Source organism: Montipora capricornis, chromosome 8 (assembly GCF_036669925.1).
Source record: "Montipora capricornis isolate CH-2021 chromosome 8, ASM3666992v2, whole genome shotgun sequence".
Taxonomy (NCBI): Eukaryota; Metazoa; Cnidaria; class Anthozoa; order Scleractinia; family Acroporidae; genus Montipora; species Montipora capricornis.
The window spans coordinates 24,116,810-24,140,003 of record NC_090890.1 but is presented as its reverse complement, the minus strand read 5'-3'; the positions used below and the strand labels follow the sequence as shown (position 1 = coordinate 24,140,003).

The 23,194-nt window shown below is 39.8% G+C and overlaps 3 protein-coding genes across 3 annotated transcripts in view; 1 reads left to right on the top strand and 2 right to left on the bottom strand.

Annotated features, from left to right (window-relative positions):
• The window catches only part of LOC138059426 (autophagy-related protein 13-like), an 18,244-nt gene extending 14,049 nt beyond the window's left edge, over nt 1-4,195 (top strand). The window contains exons 10-13 of the mRNA XM_068905022.1: nt 708-833; nt 1,625-1,729; nt 2,720-2,848; nt 3,567-4,195. Coding sequence (XP_068761123.1) covers nt 708-833; nt 1,625-1,729; nt 2,720-2,848; nt 3,567-3,650 — 444 coding nt within the window. The 3' untranslated portion in view covers nt 3,651-4,195. The remainder of the gene's footprint in view (nt 1-707; nt 834-1,624; nt 1,730-2,719; nt 2,849-3,566) is intronic.
• Nucleotides 4,196-8,992: 4,797 nt separating this feature from the next.
• Nucleotides 8,993-13,285, bottom strand: LOC138014476 (small ribosomal subunit protein uS9-like). Its single transcript, XM_068861550.1, has 6 exons — nt 13,224-13,285; nt 13,098-13,130; nt 12,056-12,157; nt 11,158-11,254; nt 10,389-10,436; nt 8,993-9,174 (listed from the first exon to the last, which is right to left on the bottom strand). Exons 2-6 carry the CDS (start codon nt 13,128-13,130, stop codon nt 9,029-9,031), a joined length of 426 nt encoding a protein of 141 aa, XP_068717651.1. The 5' UTR covers nt 13,224-13,285; the 3' UTR covers nt 8,993-9,028.
• A 2,588-nt stretch (nt 13,286-15,873) lies between these two features.
• Nucleotides 15,874-23,159, bottom strand: LOC138059172 (uncharacterized). The gene is made up of 7 exons (XM_068904705.1): nt 23,115-23,159; nt 22,736-22,898; nt 21,196-21,504; nt 19,783-20,098; nt 18,948-19,110; nt 18,508-18,637; nt 15,874-16,099 (listed from the first exon to the last, which is right to left on the bottom strand). Exons 2-7 carry the CDS (start codon nt 22,851-22,853, stop codon nt 16,014-16,016), a joined length of 1,122 nt encoding a protein of 373 aa, XP_068760806.1. The 5' UTR covers nt 22,854-22,898; nt 23,115-23,159; the 3' UTR covers nt 15,874-16,013.
• Nucleotides 23,160-23,194: the final 35 nt, after the last annotated feature.

Genomic DNA, 23,194 nt, shown 5'->3' with positions numbered 1-23,194 from the left:
CGTCAGCCCATTTTTTTTCAAATTTATATCAGGCTATATCAAAATGTCATTTACACAGCTGGAAAATCATTCTCAGTTGTTATGTGGCCGTGATTTTGCAAATGAAAGACTCTTGCTCTGCCAATGTGACGTTTAGAGCTCATAATTAACAAAATTGAACAAAATTACCTAAAATAGCGTGACCTAGCCCCTTTAAGACGTCTTTGAATTTTAACCTTAGTTTTAAGCTACACTCATAATAGAGCGTTTTCATGTGACGTCACGGCGGCCATGTTGGTGTTCCAAAACAAAGAAATGGCGACCATGATGGTGTACCAAACTAATCCTCCGGGAATTGATCTCTATTTTTATGCAAATACTTTCCTTTGTTTCAGTAATCCAATATGGCTGCTGGTCACGTGTGTGAAAACGCTCAATAGGCTTGTTTCGAATTTTACGGCAACAAAAGAACAGTGTCGAGGTTCAGGGGAATAATTTGCATTTATTTTTCGTTTGTTTTGGGCAAAACAAAAACTAATTATTTAGTTTGTTCTTTTGTTGCAGACACAATTCGAAACTAGTCTAATTCTTCAAACCTGAATAGTATGTGTGATTGCCAATCTGGTTGCAATATGAACCCGAAGATTCGCCAGTATTGCAATTCACCTCCTAATGGCTTTCTGTTTGTAGTTTACGTACTCTTTACAGTTTTTTCGTTGTCTCGACAGCCCATGTTTACAAACTTGTCCTCAACTCCGCCGTTTGCTTCGCTATTGCGGCACGAAAATGACAAACCAATCGACTTACCCTCAGATGACAATCGGTTGAATCCGCCCTCTACACTCAACAGAAGGGTACGTCATTGATTCGCGTGTTGCGTTTTTGAAAATGTTTGCGTTCTTGTGTTTGAATATCTTCGCGGCGCTTATCCCGACTGCTGGATACCCAGCCACTTAAAGCCCAAGCAAACGTCTTCCACTTTTGCTCCAACCGTCGTTCGATTTTGTTACACTATAATAAAGAAGCCGTTAGTCACCTCTTCAGCTGTGGTGAGACAACATAAACTTTCATTTGACGTTCGTTTAAAATTTCTCTTTATCGCAAATGTTGGATGAAGTTGAAATCGTTTGCCATCCTCTTTTGTCATTGTTAAGTTTGAACGGAACAGATTTTGAACCGTTTTCCTGTCGCTTATTTACGTTCTATTGAATGACAAACTTATCTATTGTATCCTGACGTCGCCCAGCGGTAACAATGGTGGCAGGGTACTCTGCAGTTCCGTAATTGCGCGCTTTCCTGGGAGCAGGGCTAGCTGGCGCAGTGGTGAGAGTACTCGCCTCCCACCAATGTGACCCTGGCTCGATTCCCAGACTCGGCGTCATACGTGGGTTGAGTTGTTGGTTCTCTACTCTGCTCCAAGAGGGTTTTCTCCAAGTACTTCGGTTGGTGGTTGTAGTGGTAGTTGTCGTGGTGGTAATGGTAATGGTAGTGGTAGTGGTAGTGGTAGTAGTGGTGGTGGTATAGTGGTAGTGGTGGTGGAAGTAGTGAATTTTCTCGTTCCAGTCTTAAGTCACCAAGCTGCGCAATCGAACTGCAGGCTTTCCGGCGACATTTATACTTTCATATTTTTTTTTACCTTTTAAAGGACAGCTCATCAGATACAACAGAGAGAAGACCGCCAACATCTCAGGCAGTTCTACAAGCCCCCAGTCAGCAAGGGTGGGATGATGACTTTGTTATGGTTGAATTGGTAAGTGGTTTGTCCAGCTCTCTGACTCACAAGCGAAGAATTCTGGAAGAATCAAACTTCTTGAAAATTAGCAACTGGTACGATCATGATTAAGAACTGGTTGACTATTTCAAGGATCAAAAGCTATGGAGTGTCATTGCCACTTCGACGGTTCGTTTGCAAAAAATACTTCATGGGAGGAAATGCATCAAATTCTTCATGTCCACACGGGGACAACTATTATTTCCCGTGCAAGGAACCTTTTCCATGTTTGTTACGAATTTCGCCCTTGAATTTCGCTGTTCGTTAGCGGTTCCCAGGCCTCTTTGCGTGGAACCTTTTTTGTGTAGCTTCTAGAACAGTTAACGATGCTCTATTTTGGAGTTCGGGAATCTCTTATAATTTCTCTCCCTTTTCCACATCACGATAAGATCCGCATCGGTGCAGTGGTGATAGCACTCGTCTTTCACCAGTGTGTCCCAGATTGAAACACAGGACGCAGCGTCATATGTGGGTTGAGTTTGTTGATTTTACTCTGCTCTAAAAGGACTCTCTCTTCGTCTTCTCCGGTTTCCCTTCTCTTTAAAAAAAAAACAACGTTACTGCACAGGCGACTTTAGGACATTCCTGTACACGACTCTCTTTCCTGACCGTTTTCCCCTTCCCTTCCAATCAATGTTGACCTCAATTATTAAGCATGAACGTTTGGACGTTCAAGATTGAACGTTGGGGAACGTGGTGGAATTAATAGCGCATTATCACATGCAAAATACTTTGTTTTAGATATTTTCTCGAAAATGGCGTGCGTTTCCCAGTTAATTTGTTTTGAATTGTAGTTACAAACAAAAAAGGGTTGTGCCGGCGATATTTACTCAAACCGAAATGGAATCAAATGAAGGGACGTTCTTCTTTTGATGGTGACTTGGAGATACTCGGAAAAAAAATCCTTGAATTAATTATATCATGCATTAACAAGCTGGTTGCTAAAAATTTTGTATGGACATTTCCTAGAAACCGGCCTTTGCATCGAATTCAGGGACTTCCACTGGGGATCTTGGTAGCTTTTTTCGAGAGTGTCAAACGGCTCCTCCTCTGAGCCTTTTCCAGGATACTGAAATAGCAGCCGTGGATAACATCATGGTATAGAGATTGCTCTTACAACATGTAATTTTTTTTTTCAGTTCAATATGAATTCGCGCACGGGCCAATAATCAAACTGGAAAAAAGGTGGCTCGAAAAAACGGGGGGATATTTTCCATATATTGTATCACTTGGCAGTTGAATCAAGTGGGAGAGCATACCATAAACCAAAGCGTGCCGTGTTGTGTTGTAGAATACGGCCGGCCACGCGTATTTGAAAAGGTGTGATACAGCTGTACTACGTAGACTGTACTGTAGTTTATTGAGCTAAGCTGTAATCAGTTGGAAGCGCCGTAAACTCGAAATCCACATCCAAACAATTTTTTTAAAGTTTTCAAATATGGAAGAACTTTGTCCTTCTTTTAAGTCAGTTACAATTGTGATAAAATTCCACTTACGGAAATTGTTCATTTGGGTAACTCGTCGTTGAATTGAAGCATTTTTTAAGTAGTCGAAGTGGATTTAAACTGCAAGAATATTCTGCTTTTGTTCTTGTCTCTGCTGTACAAAGCCGTATCTCGTCAGTTCACAGACAAAGGCGTTTTCGTTAAGTAGTCACTGTTCAACACGCGTAGCTATATAAAATTGTTACAAAAAGTCTGCTCATGCAGTAATTTGTTGTGGCAATTTCTGTGACAATTTTTGTGGCAGTCCAATTTGAATCATTGAAAGACTGCCACCAGAACAAAATTGATGACGTTTTCCTTTTTTTCGCCAGGAGCACTTGGATGGAGAACTTTGTGGTTTCCGACGGAACGCTTCCAAATTTGATGAACTCTTAGCAGATCTACAACAGACGTGATCCACGTCTACCTGTATAATTTATTTCCGGATTTGTGCTCGTCCCTAACAAATACCCAAACGCTACTCAGTGCAAAGTGAATCCTGAGCCCGCCTGGCTTGCATGACGCAAACAGTGCACGGTCGCTATAACCTGCGGTTGAATCGGCTTAATCGTGGAGTTAATTTTAACCGCAGGTCACCTTCTTTTAAGAAAATTTAATTTACCCTCGGTCAGCCCTAACCTAGTCTAGAACAACTGGGCCCAGGCAATAATTGATTCACCAGGAAATGGGCGAAGAAGATTAAAATTAGCATCGCATGGGGAGTTATTTGTTGTGTGGCTTTTTTTTAAATGCCATTTTGTACAGAGACCGTTTTACTGTTCTAAATTCATGTAATATGCTACTGAACGAATTCTTTTGTCTTTAAATGCAAATATAGTTCTCAATCTAGTCCATTGCCATCACTCTACCTGTAATTTCCCTTTGACTGTATTGAATGTAATAAAAAATAATAAATGTTAACAGAATAAATAATTGTATGATCCAGAATTATGTAAACAAAGTTTCGTTTTGTATTCGGCCACACAGCTAGAGCTCGGTTCATTGTGACAGTTTTTGGACGTGAATTCTCCTTTATGATCGTTTTCCAAAAGCGCTATTTCGAAATAAAAAATTTAAAAAAGAAGAGGGAACAACTTGAATATGGGACACGCGTTTCTATTTTTAAAAATCTAAAATGAAAATAATTAATCCAGGAGTGTTGCAGAGCGCAGGTGGAAAATGTCGTGATTTGAAAAATAAGGCAACCAATAACTCTTTCATCATCCTTTTTTAGTTAGGAAAATCGTGACTGGATCCAAGGAAACTTTAATCGATAAACTATAAAAGAACTATCTATCGAGTATCTATTCTTGCGTATTCTCTGTCGATAGTGATCCTATGGTTACCATGCCAACCGTAACCCAGATAAAAGCAGAAGTTGTCATTTGTTTGTCACTTGTGCGCAGGTGGTTTCTTAGCGATATACTTACAATAGATTATATATTTTCGACCATCTCACACGTGTGGGTCTGATATCTTTACGAGGACCTTTCTTAATTGTTGCATTTTATTTTTACTGTCATTTTCAGGGCTCAAGGATAATCTGCTCATGCGTAAAGGGTTCTTTGGGAATAAAAGGAATCGAGATTTGTTTTCGAATTCTCTTTACCGCACCTCGAAGACAAATATTCGCGTTTCTCCGACCCAAATATATTAAAGCAAACCTATCGCGCATAATTATCATCGTATCGCGGCTATGGGAAGGACCCTTAAAGTTTCGAGAAAACTATCTGGCTTATCTTTTGCTGTGTATTTAGTGTGACAGAATATGTTGCACAAACACATCATTAGTTTTTGTCAACAAGGCCTTCGCAGAGCTTAAGAGGAAAAAAAGCCACGATACAACTGAAATCGCTTTTGTCAATTTTCAATAACGGGATTTTATCATTGATAGCGCATTCGGGCCATATCCTTGCCAATATCCTGGTATCAATTTCTGCGAGCGTCTAGGCAAGGACAGTTTACATTATCCATGACGAAAATAATTCTTGGATATGGAACCTTGCAGCCAAGAAACGGAGAAAGACACAAGCCACAGCAATAATGCCGAAAAGGAAGACGATTCTGAACCTGTAGTCCACGAAAATGAATTTGAGAAGTGTTTGCGTAAAGGCAGACGAGACGCCTGCCCAGATATTCACTGCAAATGCGTTGATCCTGAACATAGCAAAGAGTGCTTATTTCACAAAGGAGTTGTGGACAGTAATTCGACAAAGGAAAGCGTGAAGGAAAATACGTGAACTTTGAAATGCACCTTTCGCCGAGCTCCGCTTATTTTGCTTTCTTCGACGTTTTCTTTACATACCACATTTTTGTTTTTAGTGGGTCGAATGACATCGCACTGGCCGATGACTAAACAAGATGAAGCGGAATTTTCATAGACATGGCGTTTCCAACCCTCACTTCAAGGAAAAACCGGCACATTTTAATTAAAAAAAACTTAAAGAAGTGAAGTTTGTTATTTGCCTGTCGAACGCTGGAAAAGGAACTTTAATAAGCGCCAACGAAGCACAATGCTCTAGCCCGTGGAGAAACTTTTTATTTCGTGTTTTTATTCCTCTTTGAGCAGGTGAAAAAAGTCATGAAGGTGTCTTGACATCCATGGTTATGCAATTCTGAATCAAACCTTTCGCCAGTGTCCTGTAGTGTAATTTAATAACCAGAAATCAGACGGCCTTGAAGTTCAAAGCTTTAAAGAGACATGTTCTATAGGCAGTTGTAATTTTTATGCCTAAAAACTGTAGTGGTTTGCAAGGCTTTCCTTTGTACGGTTTTGTACTCGACCTTCCTTAGCTTGGCTTCCACGCAGAAATAATTATCTTTAGATCAAGTTCTCGTGCATTGTTTTGCATTACTTTTAAAAAAGAGTAAACCAAATTTGTTTATATTCATGTAATAAACCACCAGTGTTTTGTACGCAAAGCTTATCATATAAACAAGAATGCCTTTACGTTTGCTTGCACATAAACAGAATTTTAAATTATGTGAAAAAATGGGTTATTGATTTAGCGATCAAGAGATAACTCGCATTTTTGACAAACGTACCATAAACGCTATCTACAGGAATATAGGATCATAAAACCTAGGTACTCGAACTTCTGTATGGATCCCAATTTTTTGCAATATCTGTATGTGTACTTAAAATGATAAAAGAAGGAAATCGACTGTTCTGCAAATAATTTTAAACTACTTATTGTGATTCTTTCCACTTCAGAGGCATTTTCTATGCTTTCCTTTTCTCCAAAGAGATCCATACACATTTCATGACTTGTACGAAATTTCTAGTCATGGCATTTTTTCCAATAACATTTCAGTTTGTTTTCCCAAAATCTGGTTTTGCGCCCCCCTCATCATTTTATTGTCGGCGGCGTGGAAGGCTGACTTGCCTTTTACACCAAATGTTGGGGACATGTAAATTCAAGTCGTCCATCAGTTGCACCTGTCTCCTCTTCCAAAAAATGTGACCTTCAAATTCAATATATTTTCTAAAAATATATAAATTGTAAAGAAGGAGAAAGAGCTTTTATGTTGGGCTATAAATAAACGGAATTACCGTCGGGGACTGAGCAGGGTTAATTCACGCGCACAGCGATGAACACTTTTCTTTTTTGGAGGATTGGGGGGGTAGGCTCGATTTCCAGCCGTTTTGTGAGTGCGGTTGTCCTCCTCCCTGGGGCAAGGAACGTGGGCTCACAAAACGGCTGGAAATCGAGCCTAGGGGGGGAGGGTGGTGCCGAGGAATATTTATCATTACGTCCAAAGGTGCTAGACATCAAAATATTGCCACTGATATCCAGGCACGTACGAGAAACAGGTACCATAAACAAAACCACCGCACCCTCCATGACAAATGTCCACCAATTTGGATTTGGAAGTCTTTTAAACTTGTGAATAGCCCACCGGACCATACGCGGGAGCTCATGACTAGAAGCGAACAACAACCATATATTCCTGTCACGGCGTTTTCATAAACCGATTTTTTTTATATTGAATTTCCCGCGAATGAGACTCCCGCAGGAGGCGGATGACCAATCACAAGAAACTAACTTGACGTCATGGTGTCACCCAACCGGAACTCCCTTTGTTCTTTGCGAAAAAGGTAGTCTAGAAATAGATCGGACAGCAAAAAATGTCAAAGTGGTATCGGATTGCCATGTGTATTTCGTACTAGGCCCAAAGCTGGTTTTAGGTCTGGGTTAGCTAAATTGAGGGTTTTGGGTTAAGGGTCTTCGGGGTCTTTGTTTTTAAGACACCCGGCGGAGTTATTGAATTTTGCCCGCCGAGATGGGGGAAATCTAATTGTGATAAATCACCGAGCCCAATATTCACTTCTTTTCAGTGTTTTTAAGCCACGGAAATCAAAGATGCCTCTGTTCGCAGATCAATACACGTTTTCCATATATAGTTTCTTCAAGGGCTTTCCATAAGTTGCTCGAGATTTCCCAAAACGTTGCCCTCAATTTCTCAAAAAGTTGCTCCAAAAACAGTCGAAAGTTGCTCCAAAAAAAATTGTTTTTTGTTTCTTTCATCTTTTACTTGGTCTGATGTGTTGTAACTAGCGTCGTGAAATAAATTTGTTCAAATAAAAGTGTTTTGGAGTACTTAGTCTTGCCCCTGCTTCTGCGGCTAGCCTCAACGGATCAGAATTGACCTTCGTCACTCAAATCGGTGGAGTGTCTGTATTTTCTTTAAAAAACCGGTGACCTCGCATCCCCGGCTGCATGGATCTTTTGCCCATGATCTGCCCCAGGAGGAAGGAAATGCTCCTTTTTCACAGGAAATTCACTAATTGTCTACTGGAACATTGTGAAATGTGGAAGCATGGCCAATTTAAGCACTAAAAATTGCTCCGATATCTCAGAACTTGTAGAAAACTATAAATTGCTCAGAAAGCAAAAAGTTGCTCGAAGGAGAGTTAGGGATGAAAACTGAAACTCAAACCTTTACAAAAATGCTAACCATAGGCCTAAAAATTATCTAAAGCGTATTGTTTAGGCCTAAGGTTAGCACTTTTGTAAAGGTTTGTGGTTGTTTCAGCTATTGTACCGTTCACCATGTACCCCCACCCCCTTCACCCCTTGAGCAACTTGTGGAAAGCCCTATTCATGACCTGCTCCCAGTTGGCTCAAGAGAACTGTGCCAAAGGTCTATGCAAAAACCAGAATACGAAACTGGAACCGGAATCAGAAACCGAAACGAGAATCGGAACACAATACTTTGAATGTACAAAATAACAAACCGTCAATTGTCTGCTATTGGTGTTGGCAATGTACCAAGCGAATCTGGAAGTCCCCCTTCTGTCAATTGCCTTGCCGTTAACAATTACCACGGCAGGTTGAAAGTAAAGTGTTATTTATCGGGCGAAGTCGGTCCATATAATTGCAAAACGTTCTCAAGATCTCGAGCACAATCTTAAGCACAAACCCCGGCCATTGATTAACAAGCACGTAAAATCACACCAGCCAATCATAGACTAAATTATAAATTTGTTTCAAGCTTGATGTCATATTTTTGGTTGCTGGCTAATTACGTGGGATGCCAGTGGCAGGCAGCCAACGTCAAAAAATGGGCAGAATTCCGTTTTCATTTCATCACATACCGTGTATATCCAGAGTATGAATGTGATGTCAAAGGTGACCACAGCACCCATGCCCCCCAAACAAGCTGTGTGGGATAAAAACTGAGGATAATCAGCTGACTGACATAGGCATTTCTTTAAAACTAAACACTTCTTTCAAACATTAACTGCAAGACTTGGTTGCTTCACATGATGCACACTTTATTAAACTTCAATTTAACGGTATGATTTCTGGTAACGTGCACGAGCACCAGGTCCCCCGAACTTCTTGGCCTCAGCACGACGAGGGTCAGCCACCAGCAGAGAACGGTCATACTGGATTAGAATGTCACGGATCTCCTTCTTGGAAACCTCATCCACATCTATAAAATAACCAAATAGCTTAATACTATGCATTAAAAAACTCTCAAGACAAAGGCATTGTCAGGGGGAACCACTAGGAAAAAAGGGAGGGGACCGGGAAGCATTTTGCAGTTTTCCTCTCCCCCTCCCCCTTCCCCAACAATGTTGCAAGATTTCAAATAGTGGGATGGAATATGTGACCAAAGTAAAAGGTAATTTAATTATACATGTATACGGTGACATCTGAGCTTTGAAGCTGGTGAACTGTAATTAAGGGTAACAATTTAAATGAACTCATCGGCCTTCAAAAACCCAACATGAACGACGTTACTGGTAACAGCCATTTACACAAAATGCTATTTAAATCTAATGCACATATACCAAGCCTGGTGGAGTTAATTCATTACAGGGCAGCAAACACAGTAGCTGGTTTGAGTCTTACATTAATGCAGAACATCTTTAAACAAATCCTGCAGTTATCCTGCAAATCTTTGCAACCTCTAAATTCATTGGATAGGTATATGACGCTTATTCAGAGTTTGTGCTGGATTTTGTATATAAAATTCAAGGAGTTTTCAAGAACAAGAAATTGAGTTTTCAAGGAATCTTTGTAAGAAGATTTCTATGCCATACATCGTGTCGCAGTGTTTGCTTTGCTGAAAAAGCCTACCTTGATATTCTTTCCCACGTCCTGCGAGTTAAGTGCACGCACAGACATTTTATTTTTTGCATTTAATCTTCCCCAATAGTAAAATTTGGGCTCAATTTTTGAAATGTTTCTTTACCTTTGCATGGTGCAATATCAACAATTTTCATCCAAGCAAAAATTCAAGGAGTTTTCAAGCAGTTTCCCACCAAATCCTTTTCTTCAAGGGCTTTTCAAGCACCCTTGAAGTCCAAATTAAAATTCCAGGGCTTTTCAAGGACTTCAAGGAGTAGCACGAACCCTGCTTATTGCATTTAGGATTAGACTTCATTGTTTCCGTTGTCTCTTTCGTGTGCTTATTGTTTTCTAAACCAGTCAATCTGTCATGAGAGTTGTCGTAAGAGCTGTGTCCTGACCCAAATCCTGCATACCTGTAACCTCCCCTTGCAATGAGTAAGTAGGAAAAAGGAATAAAACAGGCAAGAAGAGGCACTTTTCCCAAGTCTTCCATTATTTTTCTGAACTGATCACATCCCCAGTTTTGCTCACTGTCCCTGCTCGTTCAAGATTACATACATGTATACTTACACTTTTGATAGTAAGCAACTAAGCATTTGGCAATGGCTTGTCGGATAGCTGCAATGCAACAACAAATAAAACAGTGGTACTGCTAACATTTTTAGAAACACAAATAGCAAGAAAACAAATTAAAATAAAATGATGTCTTTGGAGGATGAATAGAGAAAACAATAGATTAAAAAACGATGTAATAACATTTACAGCAATCCGGCTTATTGGCAATGATAAATTCCTATTTTGCTGTTACACAGTAGCTAAGGTACCTAGCAGATGCCTGGTTGAGAGTTGCAAGTGCTTGGAATGCCACATGATCACAGTTTGTATTCTACAGTCAGCCTTCACTATATCCACAAGCCCAGTTTATGCCTTCATTAGGCTGTATATGATAGTGTTCATTTACATCGTGGATAGTGTTTTTCAACAAGAATACCCTAGAACCCCAAGAGTCGCACCACTGCCTTTGTCGGGGGTACAGGTTCTCCAGTTTTTCTCCACGTGCTGGTTTTTAGGGGTTTTTCATGTCAAGCTCTGGTGCATCACTCTTCAATTTATAATAGAGTTGACGTATAAAATGTTCTTGTACCTATTCCAATGCTAAATAAATGGCACAGTGGCTTAGCTTGCCAACACACCCATATAGTTATCAGCTAGCTTGAGTGTCCAGTTGAGTAGTGGAGGCAAAATAAGTAATTACAAGTCATTCAAACAAGTATGAAAATCTTGGTTAACTTCTAGCCCATCCACAGGTCTATCTTGCTTCTCACAAAAACATCCTTACCATATATCCTGGAGACCTGTCCACCGCCCTTCACGCGAACACGAATGTCAACACCTTCGAAACGTTCCTTTCCAAGGAGGAGGATAGGCTCCTGGACCTGAATGACAAAGTGCAGGACATCACCAGTACGTAATCCTAACTTAACACAGCGCCCCTCCCAGGGGATTTGGATAAAAAGGAAACAAGGCTACCGTAAACACCCGCAGATAAGCTGCACCTTGAATTTAGAAATCAAAAGAAATCCACTGTTCATCGAACCCAATTGAAACGGAAAATACTTCAACGTCTTACCCAAAATTTTAGCACATTTATATCATGAACACTGTTCTACCAACTTTGACATATGATTGATCTTTTTCTGGTATTTGTTGACAGGAATTTTTTCATTCAACACAGTATTTCCATAGATTTTTGCATCACAACAAGAACGTGAGCGGAACATTTGTTGCTTAGTAACCAGGCATTAGATCTGACGCAAAGATGGAAAACTGGACACCGGAAGCAGCCCTTTTCAAATGCTCCCACAGATAAGCTGCACCCCTGATTTCCAGCGACAAATTTTGGGAAAAAGGTGTGGCTTATCTGCAGGTGTTTACGGTAATTTGAACTGGGGAACAAGGGAACATAAACAATTTTAGTGATCAAAAATTTGTGAACAAGATTGATAGAAATTTGGGAAACAAGGGAACACAAGCAAATATTTCAAGTGGAACAAAGGAACAAGGTTGTGTGGTTTTATTTTTTAATGTCAAGACTCCTGGCTTTCAAAGATTGCTTGGCTACTAAGTACACTCCTTCTGGTTTTGCACTCTTTACTACAGGTAAGCAATAATTAAAAGGGAAGTAATCCCCACACCCTGGAGAATCACCATTCCCCGACTTGAAACATGGTCAATACCTTGTATCTAAGGGTTGCTGGCTCCACTAAGTGAAGAGGGAATCCATTTATCTTTAAAAGCCCATTTCCACGCTTGCAAAATGCAACAGCGGTTGCTGTTTTCTGAAAGCAAACACCCACAAATTTATCTCAAACAGAGTCTACTTTATTAATTTTATCAATCATACTTGCATTAATCAAAGAGAGATAGCACAATCAGTTCAATCAAGAGTACCACATAGGTTCACCTCAATTAAACATTGGTTTTGGTTGAGGGAAGAACATTTTAAGTGCCAAGAGTAAAACCTTAGGACCAGGTCAAGAACCAACACAAAGGCAGCCCATATCATGCTATCACCTGAAGGAATTGACCTTGGGCGACACCAGTGCAGGGATAGAGCTCTTGCTATTGTGCAATCCCTGCATCACTTAGACTTAGATGCACCTGAACTAAAGAAAAATATCCAGACTGCACCTAATTACTAACATTCTAGACATAAATGGATGTCTTCTCGAAATATTAAAAACTTTATATGTTATATTTTGATTCTACGACTATGAATAAAAACCAGTCAATCAAACTATGGACAGGATGAATAAGGTTACTATCTTATTTCGTTTGTTTGTCAATACATCAAGAAGTCTCCCATTCTAGAGATGGGGACTGGATGCCTTACTTTTCTGACATAATTATTTACATTTTGCTCATTAACATGCACATTCGTTGACAGAAGGCATCATGCTTTTCACAAACTGACTTCAAAAGGTAAAAGAACATATTAAACTTAGTTTAAATCCCCAAGGTCCGAGGTAACAAACACCGAACTCAACTAAGAACTACAACTGTAGGCATAAAAACGAAGACGGAAGGACATTCACTCGCAAGAAAACTAGTCTCCTGAGACCCTGAGCTAGCTGAGGGAACGTCCGCCTCAGATATTCCAAGAAGCATGCGAAAACAACTCCTAACCTAGTTTCAAAGTTAGAGCTGCCACTAAAATCTAATGCACGTGTAAAGTCGGTCTACAAACTATGACCACTCAATCGGTGTCTTTACGCCTACCTTTCTCCCGAAAACTTGGACTGATTGACTCATCTAAAAGAAACGACAGTTTACACACAAAATTAAAAGCTTATTCACGTCTCTAAACGCTAAAAAATCTCTTCATTTTGAAGCCCACTTACGTACCTTTTAGATCGTAACGAAAGTCGAAGCAAGAGGGAGAACTTAAGTGCGCATGCCCATACTAAACATGCAAGCGAGGCCACATGTTGGAAGAAAAGAATTACCTAGGAAAAGGAGTGTGGACTCGGGTTTGTTCGTTTGTGGACGCGTTATAGAGTACTCGGTAGGTCGATCCTCTCCACAATCTCAATGAAATGTCAGTCAGGCAGGTATTTAGAATGAAGAATATTATTAGAGCGAGTTTCAATTGAGTGTCGTAAAACCAAAACCAAGGTAATTACTTTAGCCAATCAAAAAGGACGGAGACAATCCAGTAAACCAATCAAAACTCGAAGTAATTTCACGAAGCCGACACAAAGCGCGGGAAAATGTGCACGCGTGAGCCAAGATTGGTTTTGGTTTCACTTCTGACTGGTTGAAAAAGTGGCGCGAGAACTATGAACCAATCACTGAGTAAAGTGAAAGTAACTATGTAATTAGTCGTATAAAAATAACAACTTTCTTTAATTTTCCAGACATGTTTCGACGGTACATCCGTCATCTTCAGTGTTACATATTTTGAAATCGCCGTTGAATTTAAAGCGCGCGCGATCTTACAAACTTCGTTACATTGCGTTGTCAATATTGCATATTAAATCAAAACAGAACAAAACAAAAATTTTTGAATGAGTGACGCTTAGTTCCTTTCAGGGAGAGAGTCAGGTTAATGTGTTTCACCTGCTGGTTGAGATCGGGCTTTCTCCCATTCCCGATCTCAACCAGTAGGTGAAACACATTAACCTGACTCTCTCCCTTTAAGGAACTAAGCGTCACTCATTTAAAAATTTTTGTTTTGTTCTGTTTTGATACAACCTTAGAAGAAAATGTCGCCATTGTCAGGGTGTCACAAAATTCCTTTTTCTTTAGTTCTTTGTTTCGTTAGTTCATAGTTTATTCCGCTCGTGTTAATTACTTAGTGTTAATTTCGTATCGTAGTCTACCGCAATTAGTACATTAGAAAATAGTTTGTTAGTCTATTTGTTCTTTTAAGTCTCCATTGTGGAGATGCTTTTGTAACTAAGTGTTGATGTGGAGTGCATTGTGATGTAAAAATATAAATGTAAGTAGCGTGTTGTAAAGGCGGGTGGAAAAAGGTTAGTTGACAAGAAGACTGCTAGGAGAAGGAAAGCCGGAGAGAAGCCAATTGAAAGTGGAAAGGTGAAAGTTTAAAGAAAGTGGAAAAGAGAAACACTGCCAAGAGTCATTGGTGGGAGCCGACCGCGAAATTCCCAGACAAAACTCCTTTGTCGGCGGTGGCAAATATATTTGTAGTGGAAGTTTTTGGAGGAAAAGTTCGGCGACGAAAGTGAGAGTCTTGTGGACTGACAGAAGACGTGACTACGTTTCTTGGTTTGCTGGAAGAGGTAGTGGATGGTTGCAGGATTAGCCGGTTGGACTAACAAGAACCTTGAGAAGGCACGAAGGCTGACGAAGAACTGAACTTATTGTCTGTAAATATTAAAGTAAAGTATTTAGTTCATTTTGTATTGTCGTTTAAGTATATATAAGCATTAAGTAAATCTAAGTAAGATTAGTTAATTTAGAGATAGTAACTGTCGTAACTGTCTTATTTTTTAGTTAACTTTTATCTTTAATTAAAGTCGTACGCGTTTACTAAAAATTTATGCTGTGTTGCGGGTTTGTGGGAAGGGGTGTGAAATACGTTGTTTTACCCTTAGTTTTCTCTTATTTTCTTCTCGCTATCTCGCGAGACCCAGGGGATCGCGAACCGTCACACAAGGTAGCTGCAAAAATGGATACACATTCCATTCTTCTTGAATAAGGAACGACAAACTGAAGTCGAATTAGGGGATATAGTTTCCGCTTCTGTGGTCTCTCTGTCATTACCCTTTGGCCTGATGTGAAATCGTTTGGGGGGCATAACTTTGAGTGGAAGTAGATGTGAACGAGCAAAGCTTTGCTTATGGGTGTGCGTTTTGAAGTTTTGGAGATTTTTCTGTTCCGTGCTCAGTGGCGAATCTGTAAATTGAAATGAAGTTTTATGGTCAACACGAGTATGCATTTCAGCATCTTTCCTTCCGACGCTATTCTCGACTGAATAGTTCGGCTAGTTTTTACAAGTTGAACTAACTGAAATGATAACGAAAAAGGGTTGCATTTGGAAAACTTTGGAGAACGTTGCTGAGGTAGATCTTGGGGTATGATATTTTGAACTGCACGGCTGTAAAGCGAATTAAGCTTTGAGTTAAGCCTAGGTAAAAAAATGTGCAATTCATGGCAAACACGGCTCCCATCTGTCTTAAGCTGCAACGGGGCTCCCATACGTGAAAAGATCCAAGGTTGACAGTGAGAAATTGTTGTTTTGAAAGTACTAAAACGATGGGTGATGTAAGATGAATAAATGGAAGCAAAATGTTGGTTGCCTGAGACAAGACTCCGCAGTAGTACGTGACAAGAATTAATCGGCAGGAGAGAGGTATGCCAGGCCCGGTTCAAAGTAACCTCAGATCAGGCGTTCTGTTTTTTCGTGGCGATCCACTGCACTGTCGACCGCAGAAAACCTCTCGCAGTATAACCCAATAAATAGAACGTCTGATTGTAGGTTAAATGCATGGAGCAAAAAGGAAATAAGTCTACTAGGGCATTTCCTGCCTTTTCCATCAATAAAATTCTTTATTTGGGATCATTCTTACATCCACATTTTCACTTTAAATTACTTTGCCTCTTGTTGTCTTCGTGATCTTTAGCTTAAAGGTTAGTTTAGTAGTTAAGTTGCCATTTCGTTGTGTTCTTCTAAGCAAATGCAGATGAGAAAATCATTGCAGGCTTACTCCTTTCATTGAAAACAGTTGCCATCCACATATGTTGCGAGAAAAAAACTGCAAAAAAAAAAAAGTATTACCGTGAGGAAAATATTTACAATGACATTGAAGTGACCAAAAGAAATCATCTGAACAATCAACTCTCACAACAACGTTAAGGTTACAACCTTACATAATTAATACACTTTCTACATAATAAACGTCTTTTCCTAAAGGGATTAGCCGTTGAAACACTAAGCTCCCAGCGGCTCATTGTACTTTGCGAAACGAAATTTTGCACATCTTACACTTAACGCATTAAGTACAAATTCCATTTTGCTTACTACAGATTTTCCATTTCGCAAAGCAAAGATTCTCCATTTCGCTATGTACAGATAGTAGACATTCCCATTTTTCTCAGCATAGATTCTCCATTTCGCAATGCACAGATTTTCCATTTTGTTCCATTTCGTTTCATTCCATTTCCTTTCACAAAGTGCAATAAGCACGTCACCGCGCTGTACGAAACAGACAGGTTCTTCTTTGTTTTTAACTAATACGTTTCTCCACTTTTTCACCAAGGATAGCGTAAAAAAGGTCCCTATCTTTCAGGCGGGGACATTAGGGCCGTTCATACGAGAGAAAATAAGCCGCGGCTTACTCTGGTCGCGGCGTACATAATACGCGAAAGGGACTATTTATACGAGTATAAACTCCCAGGCCAGGATAAGCCGCGGCTTGAGAAAGCCGTGAATGTAGATTTTGTGCCATTTATACGGGGTGTTCGCGTCTTATGTAAGCCGCGGCCAGAGTAAGCCGCGGCTTATGTTCTCTCGTATAAACGGCCCTATTGTGTTTTCTGTTATGCGGTTTTTGGCCCCGAAAAATGTCTATTTTCGGTTTTAGTATTTATTGCGGTTCGCTAGTGGTTTTTCCCATTTTTAGCATTTGGTTGTCGGCAAAAGAAAAGCGGTTTTTCGGATTTGTGATCGCGATTTCGGTTCCGCAATTACGCGAGTCAGCCGCGTGCACATTCTACAAAGTTACTCCTACTTCTCGAATTAGCCTCCTGGCCCCAGTTGTTCAAAAGGTGGATAACGTTATCCACCGGAGAAATCACTGTCCACTGAAAATCGCAATCGGTTTCATTTTGAGATATCCGGCGGATAGAGATATCCGGCGGATAGCGCTGTCCATCGCTTGAACAACTGGGGCTTGACGAAGAAGTTTGCATGCCCCACGCCTTACCAAAGAATTACTTCGAATACGGTTTTAGACGAATGACAGAAGTGATCCTCGTCAATTTGATCGGTTCATTTGTTTCCGTGAAGAACTCAATGACAGTACACTTCACGAGCGGGTTCTAGATTATTTCTTCAGAACAGTATCATCAATTCATAAATATGTACATACAAAACCACATTCGCTTCTAGATCAAGTTGTTACTTACAAAATATCAAAACCAGCTATGGTAAATTTAACATTCGCTTTGCAACTGCTTAAGTTTGGAATAAATTTGCTCAATTGGTTAGAGCGTCGCACCGGTATCGCGAGGTCACGGGTTCAAACCCCGTTGAAGTCCTGAAATTTTCAAGCTTCTCTACGCATTTGCTAGAATTTCGTCCATAACTGCAAAGATCATAGCTTTACTTGATTTCATATTTGCAGTTCAGTATATGATTCATGTCATATATCATTTCGTTCATTGATTCATTCCTCATGGTAAAATTAGAACCCACAAATGACCAACTTCCAACGTCAGTGCCTTTATAGCTCAGTTGGTTAGAGCTTCGCACCAGTATCGCGAGGTCACGGGTTCAAACCCCGTTGAAGTCCTTCTCTATGCAATTGCTAAAATTGCGTCCATGACTCCGAGGATCATAGCTTTACTTGATGTAGTTTTCATTGTGGTCAGATATGGCAATTAGTAACGTGCCTGTCACGAAATTGTTGGCTTTACTTTTTTCTCGCGAAAGGAAATTGGAAAAGCTCACACGGACTCCCAACTCACACACCACTTCCATTCTCCGAATTACTGCGTTCTCTGACTGAATTCGCCGAAGAAAGTTTCCTTCAAGAGACCTTCGTATGCTCTATTCTAAGAGCTAGCAACCTAACCCTCTTTTGAAATCGATTTTGTCGATCAAGCGCGATAGAGCAGCGATGAACTCGAGAATATTACACCTCTTGCCTTCATTTCCGGTTCCCACCGTACATAAATGTTACTAAAATTGCATTTATTGAATGTGAGTACATACAAAAAAGACTGATTCATGAACTTGAAGTCGCGAAGAAAATATTCGATTCTCATCACACTTAACCTTCCTTAGCACTTTTACCAAGTCCCTTGTGACTTTCAGTTGGCTTCAGGGATCAGTGACATTTGCAACCGACATTCGCATTGTACACAAACAGCAGCATCCCACGTAAACGCCATCAGGCGTCTTGTTTTGTTCAAAGGAGAATACTGAACATCTAATACTTACAGACATCACCCTGATCTAGTGTAAACTCGAACTTCTCACACTCGTTTTCACACTCATCAACTGGATAAAGACCAACAGAAGATGAGCCAGTCACTTGAGCCAGCCATATATTGTCAAATGTACCACGAGCCTGAGGAAGAAAGTAACATTTGTAAAGTTCTACTTGCTGTTTTTCCTAGCCTTCCCTTTAAATCTCTCTCTCTATACCTGACTGTTTTCCACAAGATTGTCTTTACCAAGATTTCTTTGTCCTTATTGTTTACATTCTTCTCACAATCAACATTTGGGAAATTTCTTCAGTCAATATGGGGCAGTGCAGTGTACCGGTAATATTAAAAAAGAAGAGGATGAAGTACCATCCCAAAAATTGAAAAAGCTGATCATTACTCAATTTTTTTTTTCAATTTTCCCCTCTTTTATCTACACTCCTGTATACATACTGCATCAGCAACTAGTTGGGGAACTTCAGTGGCTCCATCCGATATTTGCTTGGCTGGTTGCATTAAATAAATATTCTTGTCTAATGCCCCTTCACTGTGAATGCAGTATGGACGAGGAAACACACTTCGCAGCTTCCTTAAACCCTTTCCATAGCAAGTCTTCCTGCAAAATATAAAATTAAATGTCTTGATTGCAGGTATCAGTGGAGGACACAGGGAGAAGTTTTGCCTTATCAAAGCATACATATGACTCATAACAAGTATATAGCTACTTGGCTATTTGCAAACGTGGCAAAAGGGTTTGAAGCTTCAGATTCCTGTGTAGTGGTAAAATTATATTTATTAATATACTAATCATTAAATCATTTTATTATATGACTAGCTCCGTGAGTGGGCAAGATGAACCAAATCCTGTGCTGTGATTGGTTACTTGAGTGGGTAAGATGGAGCTACTTGTATCATGCCCGCTCAGGATTTCTCACTTGGTCCCGCAAGATCAAAGATCAGTCTTTGGTGTTTTAGTCCACATAATAAATCCTTTATTGACCAAGCTTGTTTGGTCCAGATGGCTGGATATTGGCCTCGTTCTTTTTTTGCGTGTAAAAAAATAACTTGGCCAAATTTATCCAGCCAATTCTTGACCTAAAGCTTGGTCAATAACCCATATATCTTAATCGTCATTTTTCTAACAACAACACCCTCTTTTTCAAAGGGGAGCCCCCTGGCCCCCAAATGAACCACCTCTCCTCGGAGGGAATTGTCAACTCCGAACCTCTGGTTAATGATCAAGTCTATTGCTTTAATTATTTGGTAGCATCATAGAATCATTACTTACCATGCTATGATATTTCCTTCTGGTTTGTAGTGATCCCAGCCCTCCAAAAATTCTGTTACATTTTTCACAGACTCATTTAAAGCTCCATTGATGTAAAATTCACAAGCGTCTTGCTCCAATTCTGCCTGGTTAGCTTTGAAAAATTCCATGAACTTTTCAAAACTGTGCTCTGCGTTTGCATACTCCGGCATGTCTCTGATTATAACAGGCAGACCATTGTCATAAAAACGTTTCTTGAAGGTAGACTTAGTGAGATTTGCACTGGAGCGGGTGACAATTTTCTTCACTGTTTGGCACAAGGAGCAATCAGGCTTTTCTAAAAGAAAATACAGAACAGTAAACTAGATGAAAATTAACAATACATTGGAAACTCTTTTAGCATAATGTAATCACTGCTTCATGCACAAGGCTATTTTTGCCATAATTGGCTCAAGATCATACTATAAGGGGGTTACATTTATATTTGGGGTTTACTATTAGAAACAACAAAATATCACATCACACAAAACCTAAACAATGCTCAGTATATTTTTTCCTGAAGTGCTTGGTCCTCATTCTAATTTTCTTTAAGTCGATAGATATCAAGGGAAGACAGAAATAGTATATTATTGGGCCATTTACTTCCTGCACAATCCCATAATGCAATACGTTTTGGGGAGTTCTTTACATAAAAACAATACAAGTCAACTACTCTTGGGACTCTATCCTCCTTCAGTGAACTGGATATTCATTGTTTTAATGCAAATAACCCCCCCAAGATTAACTGTACATGTCTTATGGCATTTGCGCAAGTAGTGAATAGGCAAGTTTTAATCTAATCATATGGTAGCTCAATAAAGAGTTGGGTGTAAAGAGAGTTCCTTATGCTTTGAATAAGACACTTGCACTACAGCCTTGACTTTAGGGGGCAAACTTTGCATTTGCGACAAGCTCTGGATATGTCAGCCCATAAATGTGATCATGGTAAAAATCACACCGTTAAGGAGAATCATTGCTGATGAGGAACCACAAAACAAAATTGACACCACATCCAGAAAACCAATATTGAATTTTTGCCAAAAACCAAATGTGATCAAAAAAGAAATGAAAAAAAAACAGAAACAGACCATAAAACTGCAAAACCATAAAAAGGGATGTAAAACATGTTGAAACTCGTAACCTAAAATCCTAAGGCCCCCTGGGTCCTTTAGATGTGGAATATGTAAGCACAGCTGTTCTGCCTCTGATAATTTAGTGGCTGATGATAGTGGCACTCATAACAAAGTGGTCAAATAAAAGTGACTACTCACCAAACTGCCTGATAAGCCTTTATCTTCAGTTTTAACAGAAACCTTATAATATGACCCCAAAATCAATTCATACAAATTAAGGTGACATCCTTTCCTGACATTAACTGTTGATACTACCATTTACCTGGTACAAACAGTGGATTGTCTATCATACATTCCCATTCACTTAACTTTGACATGTCAAAGTGGCGATGTAGAGGAAGAGACATGAAACGAACCATCCTCTGCACTGGGTACTGTAAATCTGCAGTTAAATGCCCAATGTACAATCCAATCTTTGGGCTTGCTGCACTCAATGCTGCCACAATGGTGTAAAGCACAATAGGCAACAAGACTATCCATGCTGTTACTTTTAAACAATAAGTGAAGCGGCTACATGGCTTCTGTTTAGATTTACTTTCATCCTTTGAATTAACATCAAAAGGAAGTCTCTCTACAAAAGAACAGTTCACAAGGATTTAATGGTCTTAATTGTTAAAAAATTGATTATTTATTCCTTTGTTTAAACACTACTGTACATATATAGAGGTTTATACCTAAGATACACAAGACAAATTTACAAAGAGCTAATTACTGAATAACAAACATGTATAAACAATAGCGGACAGATTTAAAGGAGAATAAGCCACGTGCTGTAATAATCAGGTAGCGATTTATTTGCAGGCTCTCTAAGAATTTCAATGTTAAGGTTGACCCTCAACTAAATTAATTTGTGTTGGTGAACCTCAAATACCAGCCAATATAGTAAAAAAAGTGACTAGTTCTGGATCTTAAGTTCATTTTCCTCTGGCATGCTGAAGACAAGAGGCTTTCAAAAAGGTTTTTAACATGCCTTCATTACTTGACTTTTTCATAGAGTCATGTCAATTGTTTGATCTTTTCATGAAAGGCATTTTGGGCTGAGAACATTAGATAATTATCCCCTGTCACACCCCTCTCGCAACACACACAGGAAACAAGTCAGAGAATCTGTTTGGGCATCTTTAATGAAAACGAGAGGCCAAGGGGCTCGAGTAGACCCCAAGGGTGGGAGGGAGGGTGAACATCGACTAAAAAGAACAGTGAGCGAAACAAATGATCGTATTACATTGACGTGTCAGTCAATGGCAAGCTGGCCAACGCGTGAAGGCCTGGGGCTAATTAAGTTATTCCCTAGGAATATTAACCATCTGAAAATGAACTTATGACAGTGCATTTAATAGCCATTTCATCGGTTTGGCTCACAGGAAGAGTAATTTGAAAGGCCAAAATCCAATTAGTTGATACCCGGTGGGGATGTTTTGGGCGTCAGTTGCAAAGCAACAAGAACAGTTTGCCTCTTTAGACCCCCCTCCCCCCACTCCCCCAACTCGTTAATTTTCGGAAGAACTTAACTTTAGCTCTATTTTCGTCCTTTTTGGATAAAAATGGAAATACAAAGTGCAGCTTTACGTCACTGAAAAAATGGCTAGCAATATGCAAGCATAATTTACGCCTCAGACAACAAAGCACGTTAATTTCTACGATCCCGTTCCTCCCGAAAATTAATAACAGAGTGAAAGAGATTAAAAGAGAAAACGAAACCCTTCGGCTAGGTGAAAGAAAACAGATAATATCTGATCGAAAAGACTTTGTTTGAGCTTTGGCCAAGAAGCAGCTGGCTCGGCTTTCTAAGCTAAGCCTACCTCCCAATGCGCGAAGAATGGCTTCGTCCACTTCCTCCTTCGTCAAACCCCAGCTTTCACCCTTTTTTCGCAGTTCTGATACTTCTTTGCGCAGGAAAATACCAGTTACATTCTCCATGGTGAAAATCTTGCGCTTCAATGGCAAATTGAAACAACTCAAAGCCTTCCAATATATAATGAAAGAAAAGCAGGAAATATCGTGTAAATATGGTCTTTGGAATATTGTTCTGTGCGGGGTGGGGAGAATCGAAAGATTTGACATATGCAAGTTTTTTATCTTTCAAATAGAACGAGCCAAAAAATAGGTATATACAGCAAGGATAGTGTCTCTTGTTGGGTATATCTTTTAGAATTACCCAAATAAAAATAAAACACTTACGTACAACAAGTCTACCGGTACACCCTCATCACCCGCAAGAACCTTTTGTGGGGATACATAAATGCGTGAAAGTGAGACGG